At 43.7% G+C, this 15101-nt stretch overlaps 1 protein-coding gene across 5 annotated transcripts in view; it reads left to right on the forward strand.

The window, feature by feature from the left end:
- Window positions 1-7654: 7654 nt before the first annotated feature.
- Window positions 7655-15101, forward strand: part of METTL9 (methyltransferase 9, His-X-His N1(pi)-histidine) — a 48455-nt gene continuing 41008 nt past the window's right edge. For 2 of the 5 annotated variants that reach the window (XM_025855459.2, XM_025855460.2), the window contains exon 1: window positions 9710-10113. In XM_025855459.2, coding sequence (XP_025711244.1) covers window positions 9949-10113 — 165 coding nt within the window. In that variant the 5' untranslated portion in view covers window positions 9710-9948. Of the gene's footprint in view, window positions 7754-9709; window positions 10114-15101 lie in introns of those variants that run through there. The other 3 variants (XM_025855462.2, XM_025855458.2, XM_025855457.2) reach the window with 3 other exon arrangements.

Below are 15101 nucleotides of genomic sequence, written 5' to 3' on the forward strand. Positions count from 1 at the left end.
CTTCCCCCTCTGTCCCTACCCCTACTGCCCTTCCCCTCTTCCCACCCCCCACAATGCTCTCTCTCTCAAATAAATAAATACATCTTTTTAAAAAAGGAGATATTTTCTTCTTTTAGGTTATCTCAACATTTTAAAAATCATTATCTCATTAAAAACTTCACGACTATCGAATACTTTTTTTAGTAATTTTTTTTTATTAAAGTACATATTGCTTCTGCTAAGAACCTCTTCCCTGCCTTCTCCCTGTGAGCCATGTTACAGACCCCTATTTGCAGCCAGATTCTGAATCAGTACGCCTGGGATGGCCCAGGAACTTGCACTGTAACTAGCACCACCAGGGATTCTGATGCTCGTGGGCTGACAGCTAATAAACACTAGGAGGCAGTAGAGTATTGTGTGAAGGATCTGGGTTCTAAAATCAGACCTCCTACTTAAAAATCCTGCCTCAACCACCCACTGGCTGTGCAATGGAAGCTTTGTGTGCCTTGGATTCTTCCTGTTTGGAAAAAAAACAAAAAGGTAGTAACAATAGTATCAACCTCATTAGATTGTAATGAGGATTAAAAGAGATGCCACATGTAAAACACTTAGTGCAAAAACTGGCATCTAGTGTCCTCTGTCGTTTCTAGTGGTCTGTTCATGAAAAGCAAGGCTGTGGCCCAGATCTAGAATTTCATGTGGTAGAAATACACCCATTTTCATTTCTAGAGTGCTTTTCCTCCCAAATGCCTCCCAGGGAACTGGGCAAGCCTCACACTATGGGGGAGGGTGATGGAATGGGGACTAAGAAATGCAAGGATTTTGACTTCGGGTCATAAGCAGCTGACAATTTGTCAAGCATACAACTATCAAAAGAATAGATGTCTCTGCTTATAAACTTTGTCACAGGTATGTACTTTTTGCAGTAAATTATTTCCTATTTTGTGGAGCGCTAGGGAATTCTGAATTGGTTAGATTTATTGTTAGTGTGGGAAAAACAGTTAAACCACTTCTCTTTTGTACTATGTAAGTACAGGTATGTTTGTATTAGCATTTGGGGAAAAATCCACAGAATTCCTAATTCACAAAAGAAAGTAAGCAGGTGAAGGAACAGATCCTGTAACTGGAAGTCTTTAATCTAGGTGTACATGTACAGGTTGTCTTTATTAATTACCATTTTTACAGACAAAATAATTAAGGTGATGTAATTTTCCAAGGTCACATGGGAAATGTCAGGGACGTAACAAGAATCTGATTTCCTGCCTCCTGGTATGAAGGCTCACCCTGTTTTTGATGATAAAGATGAGAGCTGGATAAACTGACATGGGGTTTAGGGACTAGGAGTGTATTGTGGGGCAAAAAAAGACCTTGAAAGAGAACCACAGGCATGTCTGAACAACCTGGGAATGTTCACATTCCTACCCATTGCACTTTTCAGACAAACGAGGTCTGATATTTATTGGGTGAAGGAAGGCTGGCTGGCCATCTTCAGTCCCCATTAGGAGAATGATGTGGGTAAATCACCATTGCCTAATGTTTTGCTGGTATTGAAACTTGATATGTGGGTACACTGAGAATGGACTCATTACCCACAGGCACATTAACAGAACTCTCAGCCCAGTGCAAAAAATAAAAAATAAAAACACCCAAACCTATTTACTAATTTACACTGAGAAATTTATCAATGAGACAGATCCTGCGTTCCCCATCAGCACATCCCCACCATGTGGTGAGCTTGTAATGAGGGACGTGGCCATTTAGAGTGATGTTAATGGATGATGTCATGGAACCTGGTTAAAATGGATGCACCCATCTCCATCCACACAGAGAGACATCTGCTGCACAGAGCCAAGTGGAGGGTACTGCCTCCTGGGCTGATGATGGAGATCCATGACCAAATCAGCCTGCCTTTCCATTTTCTTTTTTAAGATTTTATTTATTTATTTGAGAGAGAGAGAATGAGAGATAGAGAGCACGAGAGGGAAGAGGGTCAGAGGAAGAAGCAGACTCCCCACTGAGCAGGGAGCCCGATGTGGGACTCGATCCCGGGACTCCAGGATCATGACCTGAGCTGAAGGCAGTCGCTTAACCAACTGAGCCACCCAGGCGCCCTCTTTTTTTTTTTTTTAAAGATTTTATTTATTTATTTGACAGAGGGAGACACCGTGAGAGCAGGAACACAAGCAGGCGGAGTGGGAGAGGGAGAAGCAGGCTTCCCGCGGAGCCAGGAGCCCAATGCAGGGGCTCGATTCCAGGACCATGGGATCATGACCTGAGCCGAAGGCAGACGCTTAACAACTGAGCCACGCAGGCACCCCTGCCTTTCCATTTTCTAAGGCTGACACTCCTCCCCACCTCCACCCACAATGAGCTGTTTTTTTCTGTAGAAATGTTATGACCTTCCTTCAGTCAATCTGCAGTCAAGTCTTGCCTTGGGGACCTGCCTCTCTAAAAGGTGACTTTGCATCTCTTTGCTCTAATCCATTATACATATGCTTTTACAAAGTGTGATTTTTATTTATTTATTTATTTATTTGTGATTTTTTTAATTTTTTTAATTTTTTATTTTTTTAAGATTTTATTTATTTTGTTTATTTATTTGGCAGAGAGATACAGAGAGAGAACAAGTAGGCAGAGAGGCAGGCAGAGGGAGAGGGAGAAGCAGTCTCCCTGCCAAGCAGGGAGCCCGATGCGGGGCTCCATCCCAGGACCCTGGGATTATGACCTGAGCCAAAGGCAGCCGCTTAACCGACTGAGCCACCCAGGCGCCCCAAGTGTGATTTTTTTTAGACAGCAATTTTATTTCCCTATTTCTAGAATTTTTTTCAGGGCATTTTTTTTTTCCAGGGCAATTTTAACAGGGCAGTTCTGATGATCAACTGCATGTACTGCCTATCATGTCAAAAAGACCTGAGTTAGGGGCGCCTGGGTGGCTCAGTGGGTTAAGTGTCTGCCTCCAGCTCAGGTCATGATCCTGGGGTCCTGGGATTGAGCCCTGCATTGGGCTCCCTGCTCAGAAGGGAGTCTGCTTCTCCCTCTCCCTCTGCCTGCAGCTCCCCCTGCTTGTGTTCTCTCTCTCGCTATCTCTCTCTGTCAAATAAATAAATAAAATCTTTAAAAAAAGACCTGACTTAATTTTTTTTCTTAAAACATCATTAAACATATATGTCAAAAATGTAGGGCACCTGGGTGGCTCAGTTGGTTAAGCGACTGCCTTCGGCTCAGGTCATGATCCTGGAGTCCAGGGATCAAGTCCCGCATCGGGCTCCCTGCTCGGCGGGAAGTCTGTTCTCCCTCTGACCCTCCCCCCTCTCATGCTCTCTCTCTCTCTCTCTCTCTCAAATAAATAAATAAATAATAAATAAATAAATAAAATGTAATGTATTCCTGACGCTTGTGTCCAGATATAAATTCTAAATGGCGTAAAAGAGCTAACAAATATTAAATGTTCTCAGATATGATATGCTCTACCATGTATCAAGATGAAAATATGCCCATGTCTAGAACAATGGAGAAATTCCAGTCCATGTATCAAAGAGGGTATTGGAGAATCTAAAAATTAATCCACTGTACTATCAAATAACTACAGGGATAACTTAGATTTTTTTTCCTTGAAGACTTATTCCAGGGCACCTGGATGGCTCAGTCAGTTAAGCATCTGCCTTCCACTCAGGTCATGATCCTAGGTCCTGGGATTGGGCCCCACATTGGGCTCCCTGCTCAGCGGGGAGTCTGCTTCTCCCTCTACCCCTCCCCTCTGCTCATGATTTCTCTTTCTTTCTCATGTTCTCTCTCTCAAATAAATAAAATCTTTAAAAAAAATACTTATTCCTTTGGATAATCATAATGAGCCTTGTAGAGGTAAAAATTATCTGTAAATAGGTCTCTTTATGAAAATTTAAAAAGTGCATGTAACTAACCTAAGGGAATTTGTTTAAACTTATAAGATGTTTAAAAAAAGCAGCAAATCCGGCTCCAATGTCATTTATAGTTTTGGTTATAAGATGGATTTTCCTGGAGGTAGAGCAACCTGTTCTATATTCACAGATAACAAACTATACTTTCATGAGGTCTCTGAGCAAAGCTGGCTTCTCGTGCTCTTACCTCCCAGAGCTGGTGTGGGAGGCTGGAGGAAAAACGTGGAATGGGAGTGCTATTGGTGAAAGGAAAGGCTGCCAGCTTTTTTTTTTTTTTAGATTTTTATTTACTTATTTATTTGAGAGAGAGAGAGCACATGAGAGGGGGGAGGGTCAGAGGGAGAAGACTCCCTGCTGAGCAGGGAGCCCGATGCAGGACTCGATCCCAGGACTCCAGGATCATGACCGGAGCTGAAGGCAGTCACTTAACCAACTGAGCCACCCAGGTGCCCAAAGCTGCCAGCTTCTAATGCCTGCCCCTGTCGTATCCAAAACTTTTCTCGAAAGACTTCAGCATACAAAGCTATTGAACTTGAAATAAATTTTCTATTGTAGAATAGCCTAATAGCTGTTTTCAGGATTGACTGTTGATTTTAGGAAACTGTAAGGAACACAGGATGCTTGGTAAGGGGAAATCATGAACCAGAGGAAAACAGCTGCAGGGGTCTCACCATGCTGAGGTTTTGGTTATTTGATGGCCAAATGCCTTTCCTCTGGGTTTAATGGTTTGTGCACATAATACGTTAAAGGACAATCCTAGGCTGAGTTGTAAAGCAAACTGACATTAGTTGTGGCTATTAAAAAAAAAAATCAATCACTGTTTTCACCAGAGAAGGGAGATAGTTCTGTCTGATTTTCAGGTTGCTTGATTGCTCAAGTATCCTCTTTCATAAATATATTCTTCCTCAATCGTCAGACCAGTACATGGTTGTGCAAAAATAAAATGGTCATCTTTCCATGCCAGCAGAGATGTGGTTCTGTGCTATGTTATACAAACTCTTTAAGATTCCTTATGTTTATGTATGTACATATATATTTTGTCTATTATGAAATATTTAGATTTTAAGCTTTAAAGCTTTCTCATTGTACCGTGCAATTTTTTTCATGAATTTCACATAAACCATAAGTTTGAATGTTTTATAGTTACAAAACAAAAAGGCTTTATAGTTTCAAAATAAGCATATGAAAACACAGCGGCATGAAGTGAGCCAACACGGCGCATGGGGTGGAGAGGAAGCGGCCATTCACAAGACCAAACCCACATACATGCAGGAGACAGCAATTAAGAGGCCAAGGATAGGGATGTTTTGAAAATATACTTAAAACAAGATCAAAGGAGATCTTTGGACCTTTGAAAATGCCCCAGAAAAGTGAGTGAAAAACAATAGCCTTCTCTCTTTTTTCAGAGCTCTGACTCAGACCTCCTCCTAGAAGGACATTGCAAAGTTGAATATGTTATTTTAAAATACTACATATATTCCTTTAAGTGAGTTAAACTATTATGTGCAATTTTTTTTGAAGGATCCTAAAAGCAGTCATGTATGTGTACAACATAATTACATAGGTGGCCCACCGTGAGTCTTCACGTCCTAAGAGGCTCCGAGGGCACCCCTATTTCTTTTCTCATAATTACTGCATGCACCTATAATCCAGAGGAACTTGGGCAACTCAGAAGCTCTCAAACTGAGCAAGGAGATGTCAAAACGAGGGCTTCAATGCCACACTTCCTCTGGGCAGTTCTCCCTAAACACAGCACTCCCCATACCCTAGTCAAGTCAGATTCCTCTGTTATAAGTTCTAACAATATCCAATTCTTTTCTAGCATTCAGCAGTTTGTAATTATATATTCATTTTCTAATTCCTTGGACAGGTCTGCCTCCCTACTAGACAGCAAGCTGTATGAGGCATTGTGTTTATTTTTTGTTCCACTTAGTCCAGTGCCTGGTGTATGGCATGTATTCAATAAATATTTACTGGCTATGTGAAAGTGGTATTTGTCTTTCTGATGTTATTCCTGACATAAACTGAGACAGGTATGAGATTACCATGGTGTGTGACGGGGGGGCAGGGGAAGGAAGCAATGGGGCTTAGAAGTTTCTAAGCAGGTGAAATGCCATGGTTGACATGGAGTTCTATGTATCAGAGTGCAAAAGGCTTTCCTACTAAGAAGATAGGCATCCTTGACAAGTAGGTGACTTCCATTTGCTGCCTGATTCTGTGATTTTAGGTTTGAATGTTTTCTACTTTTATCTTTCCCCCCCTTCTCATCCTTCCTTCCTCCCTTAGTTTGAAGTCTCAGGAAGGAACTTGGGAATAGACATATTATGAAGAGGAACTCTTATCAAGGGCTCTAAGGGAATGTTTTATGGCGAGTAGCTTTGCAGAGACCACAGTCATGTTAGGACTGAACATCCTTATTATGATAATGTTGGTTGAGACTTTCAGATCATCTGATTCTCACAGAGGTATTGTGATGTAGGCAGCTCAGAATCATGGCCCTTAGTTTATAAATGAGGAAAGGGGGTGGGGATCAGAAGAGGTTGAATTATCCAACTTACATTGGAAACAAGAGCAAATTAACATTTTTTTGGAGAGTTTACTATGTGTTGAGGCAGTACATTAAGCCCTTTATATTAATCATTACCACATCCCCATGAGATAGGTAACCATTATTATTCCCATTTTACAGATGAGGAGACAGACCTAGAGAGGTCAAATTATTTGCCTCAAATTGCATTATCAAGAAGCACAGAACCAGGCTTCAAACTCAGGTAGTCTGTGTCACACCACCATGCTAATGAGTTGCACTGGGAGATCTCCAAGAGTACACTGTGTTATTTGAACTTGCTTCTATAGGTCTGACTCCTGGTTTAATTCTGCTACTTTACGTTGCCAATTTTTTTTTAATCTGTTTGCAGTTTCACCTGAGCTTAGAATTTATCACTCAGAAACCACAGTGATCATTACCTATAACTGAAATTAGGTCAACCAGGTTCAGATACAAATCCCCTATATTTACTAATTAAAATAACTGCTGAATACATTTACTAATTTATTTTTTAGAGGTGCTCATTGGTTAATTACTACAGGGCACATCTACTGAATATATTGGGAAATACTTGCACTATTCTCTGACACTCTACAAGACATTAAGTAGTATTAAAAAAAGTCCATGAAAACACGTGATTTAGTTCTTTTTAGACTATTATCTCTTCAAGGAGATGACAGTGACCCACAGTGACCGGCACATTTTGTGCCCTCCACAGATCCAAGTCCCTTTTTCAATGGGTTCCCTTTACATTATATTTTGTCACTGAAAAGAGAACATGAAAATGTTGTAATCTGTAGCTGATAAGAAAATTGCAACAAAAGGTACCCTTGCTTAGAGTTCTAGAGAGGGAAGTGATCCAGTCAAGATTTGGGGCTTGTGCACTGAGCTATGACCCAAGTTAGACACCTGAACTCTTGGTCAGGAGGACAGTGAGCAGAGGTCAGTACAGGGGTGTCATTAATGTATCTTTGGAATATCACTGACTGCATTTGAAAGTCACGTTAGAAAGGATATTGGCTGGTTTTGGGCTTCTCGTGTTATCTGTGCCTCTTCCCCTCTCCATTATGGATAACTGAGGTTTTTAATTGAGGTTTTAATAAACAGTAGTGACATTCTAGTAGATGAAGGAAGGGGGCAGTCCCCGAGGGCAATCTGAACTTCTGCTTAGTATATTTACTCTTGCTGTTTTCCTTCCTCCTCATTTGTAATTCAGGAGGCTCTCTGAGAAGAGAGAGAGACAGCGAGGCTTGAGGCTTCTTAGATGGATCGAAGGATCACGAGCTGGGATACCAAGTTCTATGAAAAGGTCTGCTATTGAATTTGCTCTACCTTTAGGCAAATCATTTGATCATGCTGTGCTTTGGTGTCTTCCTGTGCTTGCTAAGTGTAAATAACATGTATTTGACTATTTTGTGATTATTATAGAGTCTTTTAAATGTGTGGGTGATTTATTTTTCCAGGCCAGCTGCTCAGGTATAAAATGAAAATCTGCTCCTTTGAGATGCTAGGCTCCATGGCCGTCAACTGACCTCCAAATCCTTGAGTGCAGCAGCTGTCTAGTTGCTTCTTGTTCATCTGACACAGTTTGCAGTCTCTAAGCTGTGGCTCCTCAGGTTTACTCTATAGTTGGGGGGCATACCTTTCTGACTCCTTTGTTTTCAGGAATGAAATATGTCACTTTACATACTCTTGCTGCTTTCACCCTCCTCCCCACCCCACCCCCTCTAAAAATATAAAGGCTTTCTTTTGGCACAGACAGAGCTGCTTTATCTGACACTGATTTCAAGAGATAGAGGGAAAGGTGACCTGGTAAACAAACTGAATTCTTCGGACTGGCTCATATAGTTTTGATGACGAGGGCCAGGACCACTAGAGGTTTGAACTAGATTTAGGAAGGTTCTTGCTCTTTGCAGTTTTGGCAGGAAGCAGTTAGGGAGTATACTGAAAAGAGAGAACACAAAGTATCCTCCCCCTTTCCCCGCCCCGTGTTTTTGTTAGTTATATAGCCTACCTCACATTAGGCAACAAGACATCCCTGTTAACCTAAAAGTGCTGAGCTGAGGTTCTTAAGAAGCTACTAAAAATGTTTGTGGGTAAAGGACGATTTTGTTCCTCATCAGTGGATCACCATACCACTGTTTCACAAATGACAATCTCTGAAGAGCAATATTGGAGTAAACGGAAAGGCTTGTTTCTTTGGAACTAAAATAAAATGTATTTACATTATTTCTAGTGCAGTGAAATTAAAAGCAGTTTCTAAACAAACCTGGAAAGGTGTTGAAGCTAGAGAACCTGTGAAATATGTTACTCCTTAGTTGTAGCTTGGTTGTAGCAGCAGGAAGAACTTCAGACACAGGAACACAGGGTAACCCTTCAGTTCTGAAACGTTGCTAAGTCTCCTCGTGCTATAAATGATCAAAGAAACATCCGGCTAAATGACTGCTTCCAGAGCTGAGTTTGCTTTAAGAGTGTTGGGTCCAACTTCCGCCTGTTCAAGGAAACTAGCAGCAAGGGACTCTGATTTGTGTGTGTGTGTCGGGGGGCTGGTCTTCATTCTTGGGCAGGGTCGTCAGTACCTCAAAATATTACTTGCAGGCGTCCCAGCTGCAGTAGCTTCCAACAAAGGCAGAGCTTTCACTGATGCCTCTTAGAAACATGTAGCCAGCAACTTGCCAGGCTCGGGGAACAGGACTGGGAGGAGGGGAGAATTTGGTGATATCCTTCCCCCCCCGCCCCCCAGATTCCTGACTGCTTTGTAGCTCCTCCGGAGCAGGGTGGAGGCCGTAGGGGTGGGGGTCTGGCTCGTCGGCTCTAAATGTAAATAGGAAACCACGCAGCCGAGCCAGTGACAGTTAAGAACTGGCAGCGTCCGTCCCAGGCAAGGTGTTGGTCTGACAGTATGGACGTACGAACGGCAGGAGACTCCCCTCTCCTCACCCCCGGGTCCATCTGCACAACCAGGTGGAAGTCCTGCCGGGGCCGGGGGGTGGGGGGATGAAGCACCCAGAGGCAACGACTAAAGCGAGGAATGACCAGAAGTCCTAAGGGCACCACTTTGGAGAGACCGGAAGGTTTCAGGAACTACCTTCTGAAGTATCGCCCCTACTCTAAGAAAATTAAAATCATCTCCGCCATTACATGGAGCCCCGGCCCAGACGGAAGGTGTGGACGCGCGCCGGCCGAATGCGCGCTCCCTTTGTCCCGCCTCCCGGCCGGCGGCTCAATCAACCGGGGAGCGCGCCCCTGTCTCTCTTACGTGCTCCGGGTGGAAACTGGCGCCGGCGGCGGCGGCGTTCCGCGGGCGGAAAGGAAAGGGGAGGCGGGAAGGCTGTGCGCCGCCCGCTCCTCCCCACCCCCCGCCTTGGCCCTGAAGGGGCTGGATGGGCAAGTTGGGCGCGATGGCTCGAGCCCGGGCGGTGGCGGCGGCGGCCGGAGGCGGCGGCGCCTCCTCCTCCTCGCCCCGGCGCCGGCGGTGATCCGAACGAGCGGCCGCGGCCCCCGATGAGACTGTTCGTGGGCTGGCTGTGCCTGAGCCTGGCGTCCGTGTGGCTGGCGCGGAGGATGTGGACGCTGCGGAGCCCGCTCACCCGCTCCCTGTACGTGAACATGACGAGCGGCCCCGGCGGGCCGGCTGCGGCCGCGGGCGGCAGGAAGGAGAACCACCAGGTACGCGGCCGGCCGGGATCGGGCCCGGGCCGGGCGGGGGCGTGGCAGCCGGGCCTTCCCGCGCTCGGCCCCGCTATTGTGCGGGGCGCCGCGGCGAGAGAGGGCCCCCCGGGCCGTCGCCCCCCGCCGCCTCGGCCCTTCAGAAAGTTTTCCCGACGTCTTCCCGGCCGGGCGCTGCGGCCGCCACCCCCGGGCGCTCGGCCCAGGGCCCCGCGGCGCCTTTTGTTCCCGGGCGCGGGCGGAGAACGGCCTCCCGGTTCCTCCCGGGGCCCGAGGGTGGGCCCCGGAGCCCCGCATTGTTCCCGGCTCCCGGGCGGTGATCGCAAGCGCCCGGCCGCAGGGCGCAGGAACTTTGGGGCGGGCGCGTGGCCGCGGGCATCCATCTGGCCCCGGGGCCTGCGGTGTAAAGGACCAGACCGAGCCCATTACCCTGGACTGCCTTTATAACTCCCGGGAATCAAAGCGAAAAGCCGGTCCCTCTTTTTGTCTGGTCGAATCTCTGAGCATACAAAGGGCCATAAAGAAATTTAACCATGCATCGTGAGCCATTTAACTCTCTGGGCTTATTCGGGTGACATTTTCCCTCGGCAGTTAAAAAAAAAATGTGTTTGACAGGTCCTCACACTCCCATCCTCCTGCACCTTCCCCCTCCGGCCTAAGAGAGCTCTCCTTTAAACTTCGGTGTTGGTTATCTGACCGGAAAGATGTGGTTAGGAAAGAAGATGATGCAAGCTTTTCCTGGAAGGGTTTTTTAAAAAACAGAATTAGGCAGGAGTGAATTCCTTTCAGAGTTGCGGATCGTGAACCGTGCGAGGTGACCGGTTAGGTCGTCTTTTCATTAGCTGAGTTTTGTGCCACTTAACAGAAGTATTTGCTGGTCAACTGCAGAATTAGGAGTGATATTTCATTTTTGACTGTAATGTAGTTTGTGGTTAACCTTGAATTCATTGAAAGGAGGCTTTCGAACTCTGCCGGAGTGTTGGCTTATAATTGCTAGCATTTATAGTGCATTTTGCCTTTCCAGAGAGCAGTAAGCGATTATTCCCCATTTTGTGTCTCATCGTTTTCATAGATTTCTCATTTTCCTATGTTAGGTTTCTTACTATGCCAGGCGTTCAGAGAGTTTACACTGGGGTGGATTCCGTGTATTCTAATGAAAGTAAAGAATTATCTAAGGACATAAAGCAATTCATTAAGAAAAGTAGTGTTTAGTTTTTATCTAGTAATTACTGATCGTGGCCCCTTTTATATTTTTAAAGGAAATCATACATTTCCATGAAATTTTTTGTGATCCCACAGCTATTGTAATTTGTTAGGTAATCATGCCTATGATATTGTTAGGAGTGTACTTAAAGTCAGTAGGTGATCCTAAGTTGTAAAACCACATTCTTTGCAATGGGTTAATTACTTAACACTAATCATTCTCAGAGAAAACCCTAAAGTACTGCAGTGATAATGTACAGTTACCAGAATGTCACATAGCCATATGGAATATGGATGGTGGTGTAAAACAATGAATTAGAAACGTCATTTTCAATAATTGGTAGAAATAAGGTTCTGGGTAGGATAAAAAGGAGGCAGATTTCCACTGTTGTGGAATTACGGTTGAGTCTCTTAGCTGTAGGTATTGATGACTCCTGATTATGTATACTATAACACACTTGATATGTTTTCACTGCTTATGGAGGAATTGGTTATATTTTAAAAATTGAAAAGCTGTTTAAGTAGTTTGGTTTTTTTTGGAATAGGTAGACTATAGATAGTGCCTCACATTATCTCCTAACAGGAGGTACTTTCTAATTTGTACCTTTTTAAAACTGAATCAGTTAGGTTCTGAGGAAAACTGATACTGGTTTCAGATATCTCCTTTACTTTGTTACACTTCTGAGCTACTCAGGTATGTGTGTACACAGGTGTGTTTTAACCAGTTGGACTAACAGTTTGGCAGCTATGTTCTCCAAGGTGAAGACTAATCTGGTACTTTCTGAATATTTAGGGGGGGATTGGCCCTTTTCCTTAGAGTGATCAATCCAGAGGTTATTTTGAGGTGATGCATTGACATTATGAAAATATTGCCCATGAATAAAGATGAAAATGAACAAAAGAAACTGTGTAGAAACCACAGTGAGATAAAGTAAAAGAGGGGACTGTCCCCTCTGCAGAATGCTGCGTTGATGATTTATATTCCAGGATCCTAGGTTTGCCTTATAAACTTTCTGACTTGTGAAGTAACTTAACTCTAACATTCTTTCCCCCTTCAAATTTATAGTTTCATGCAAGGTTTTCTGGTGTTCATTTGGGTGTGTGGGTTCCATAGCCAGCCACATCTGGTTCTTTTGGATTTGCATGAAAGTGGGGTTATGGATTTAATTGAACCGTACTTAGCACAAGTTTTCTTTATGGTTATTTTATGAAGAAATTATGGTGGAGGATTCTCTGGTTAAAAGAGAGGTCTTATTTACTATCGCCTAGAGATGAGATGCAAGGCTCCTTTGAGCTAAAGTCGCTCTAAAATTGTAGGAGCAGCACCATTTTAATAACTTGGTTGGGTGTGCTAGCTTCAAAACTGGGATTATTTTTCATTTTGGGCAAGGGAGAAGCAAGGAAGGGCTTCTCTTAAAGCCAGGATATGGCTTGCAGGCCAAATTGGGCTCACTGACTTGTTACAGCCTATGAAGTCAGGTTAGTTTTACATTTTTAAATGGTCGCAAAAAATATATAATATTTTTGTAACATGTGAACATTTCTTATATGAAATTCAGATTCCAGTGTCTACAAATAAAGTTTTGTTGGCATAGAACCACCACATTCGTTTACTTGTCTGCAAGTACTTCATGCTGCAGCAGCTGAATAGCGTGGTTGGTACTTTATGACCTACAAGTGGCCCCTTCTAGAAAATGAGTTTTCCCCAAAGAAACTTTCCAGCTTCCTTCATCAGGAGCACATTTCTTAATCACAGGTTGCACAGTGGATGGTTTGACTCATTGGGAAGAAATAGAGCCAGGCAGTGAGAAACTAGATATGTCACTTTTCGGTATTGGCAGGCTTGGAACTTGAAGATAGCAACAACAAAAACTTTGGATCTAGTGTTTTTGATGCATTGTACCTACTACTTAAAGTTAATGCAACTATTATGGAGCTACTGAAACTTGAAAGGACTCTAAGGCCCTGCTAACTAGGTTCTTGATAATAAGTCATTCAATAGTTTCTGAGTCGATGGAGCAAAAAAGAATTGTTATGGGACTCTGTGGAACCAGGCCAAGACAGTTTCTTCAGGTGATGTACTGTAAGGATTTTTAAGAGCACAGGTAACATTGGTTATCTGGAATTAGTAAGGTGTAACTTAAAATTGGAAGTTTGTGTGTATCTGCCTTATTTTTTCACCTTTTTAAAAAAGTTCAGAACTGTGTTATGTTACAAGCAGGGATTTAAGATAATTGAAACGATTGTTTTTTTTCCAAATAAAAAAAATACTTGGACATCACAGCCATAGGTCAAAGGTTGTGCTGTGGACAGATTCGACCTCCTGTCCCCTCTTCATTTACTTGTGGAGGCTGACCAAAGTCAGGCATGAGTTAACAATGCTCAGGGGCAGTTGCCAGCTAGCCAGATGGACACTGGTGGATTTGTGTCCTCTCCTGAACTGCCTTCCAGAACCTGGAGGCCTTTGTAGCCGAATACCAAAGAGATTTTGTAAAGAGTTTCTTTCCTTATAATCTGTGTTGAAACCCTGTATAAGTGTTTGCCTCAATTTCACGGAACACTAGGATCTCTCTCTTCTGCTGGATATACCAGAGGCCTTTATGTTCCCCTTTGAAGGTATTTGAGGGCACCCTGGTAATTGCCAGTAAAAGACAGTTGTTCAGACCTTCTGAAGCTTTGGTAAAATCTTAGGATTATAAAATTCTAGCAGTGAGTGAGTATTTGAAATGAAAATTGCCAATAATTTATTTATTAAATCAGAGCTGAAACAACTTAATCTAATCCATATGAATTGTTTCCCTACATGGACGTGAGGGTGCCCTGTCATTCACATCTCACATAAAGAGGTTGAAAATCTCACATAAAGAGGTTGTTGGTTTAGGTTTGTGTCATTTGTGGAAAAATAAAGAATGGTTTGAAGATTTACTCTTATGCTGTGCTTAGATGCAAGAAAGTGTCAGTGATTGAATGTCTGGACTGATAGGACTCATTGCAAAACTTAGAATGTGATTTTTGAAGCCTTAGCTGTGAGGTCAATGTCGTCAGGCCTGGTCTGACCACCCCCTGTAGTAGAAAAGATTCTGTGTTCATGGATCCCATCAGTGGAGCCTTTCCAATTGTTTTTAGTGGTACTAAATGCCTCAGGTCTTTGGTTACTCATTCCTTTTGAGAATGGCTGGGTGCCCAGACCTACAGTGTGGCTTTTAGGCATTCCCTTGAACTTCAGTTCTCTGACTGGCTTTTGTGGGCCTTGGACAGGAAGGGGAAGGAAATCAAGTTATTGTGCTTCTATTGTGTGCCAGACGCTTTAATGTATCATCCTCTCTCATCCTCGTAACAACTCCCGGAGGTAGGTGCTACACCCCCTTTTTTGATAGAAGATTGAGCCTAAGAGAGAGAAAATTTGCTCGGGAGACAGTTGGTAGGTGGCAATTTGGGTTTTGACCCCAGCTCTGTCTGGTTTCAAGGCCCAAGCTTTCCCCACCTTTTCATGATGTCTCTCCTAGGAAACTTTGTGTTGTCAGAGGGTCTGTGAAAGTAGGGTGCCTCCTTAATAGGTAACTGCCTCCACTCTAGTGGACCTCTGTGTAGACACTGAAGCTATGTAACTATACAAAAACACCAGTTGGAGTTTTGCAGCTTGTGAGTTAGACAGGGATGGGACAACCGTTCCAAGTTTGGGCCTTCATCCAGTTTGTGCATGCTTTGGTCAAGCTTAATGTTGGGGAAAAAAAATCTTACCTATGGTGTCTTTTTTTCTAACACCAACTAATTCTCTGGCATTG

This window comes from Callorhinus ursinus, unplaced genomic scaffold (assembly GCF_003265705.2).
Source record: "Callorhinus ursinus isolate GAN/ISIS: 27379988/994484 unplaced genomic scaffold, GSC_fseal_2.0 scaffold85, whole genome shotgun sequence".
NCBI lineage: Eukaryota > Metazoa > Chordata > Mammalia > Carnivora > Otariidae > Callorhinus > Callorhinus ursinus.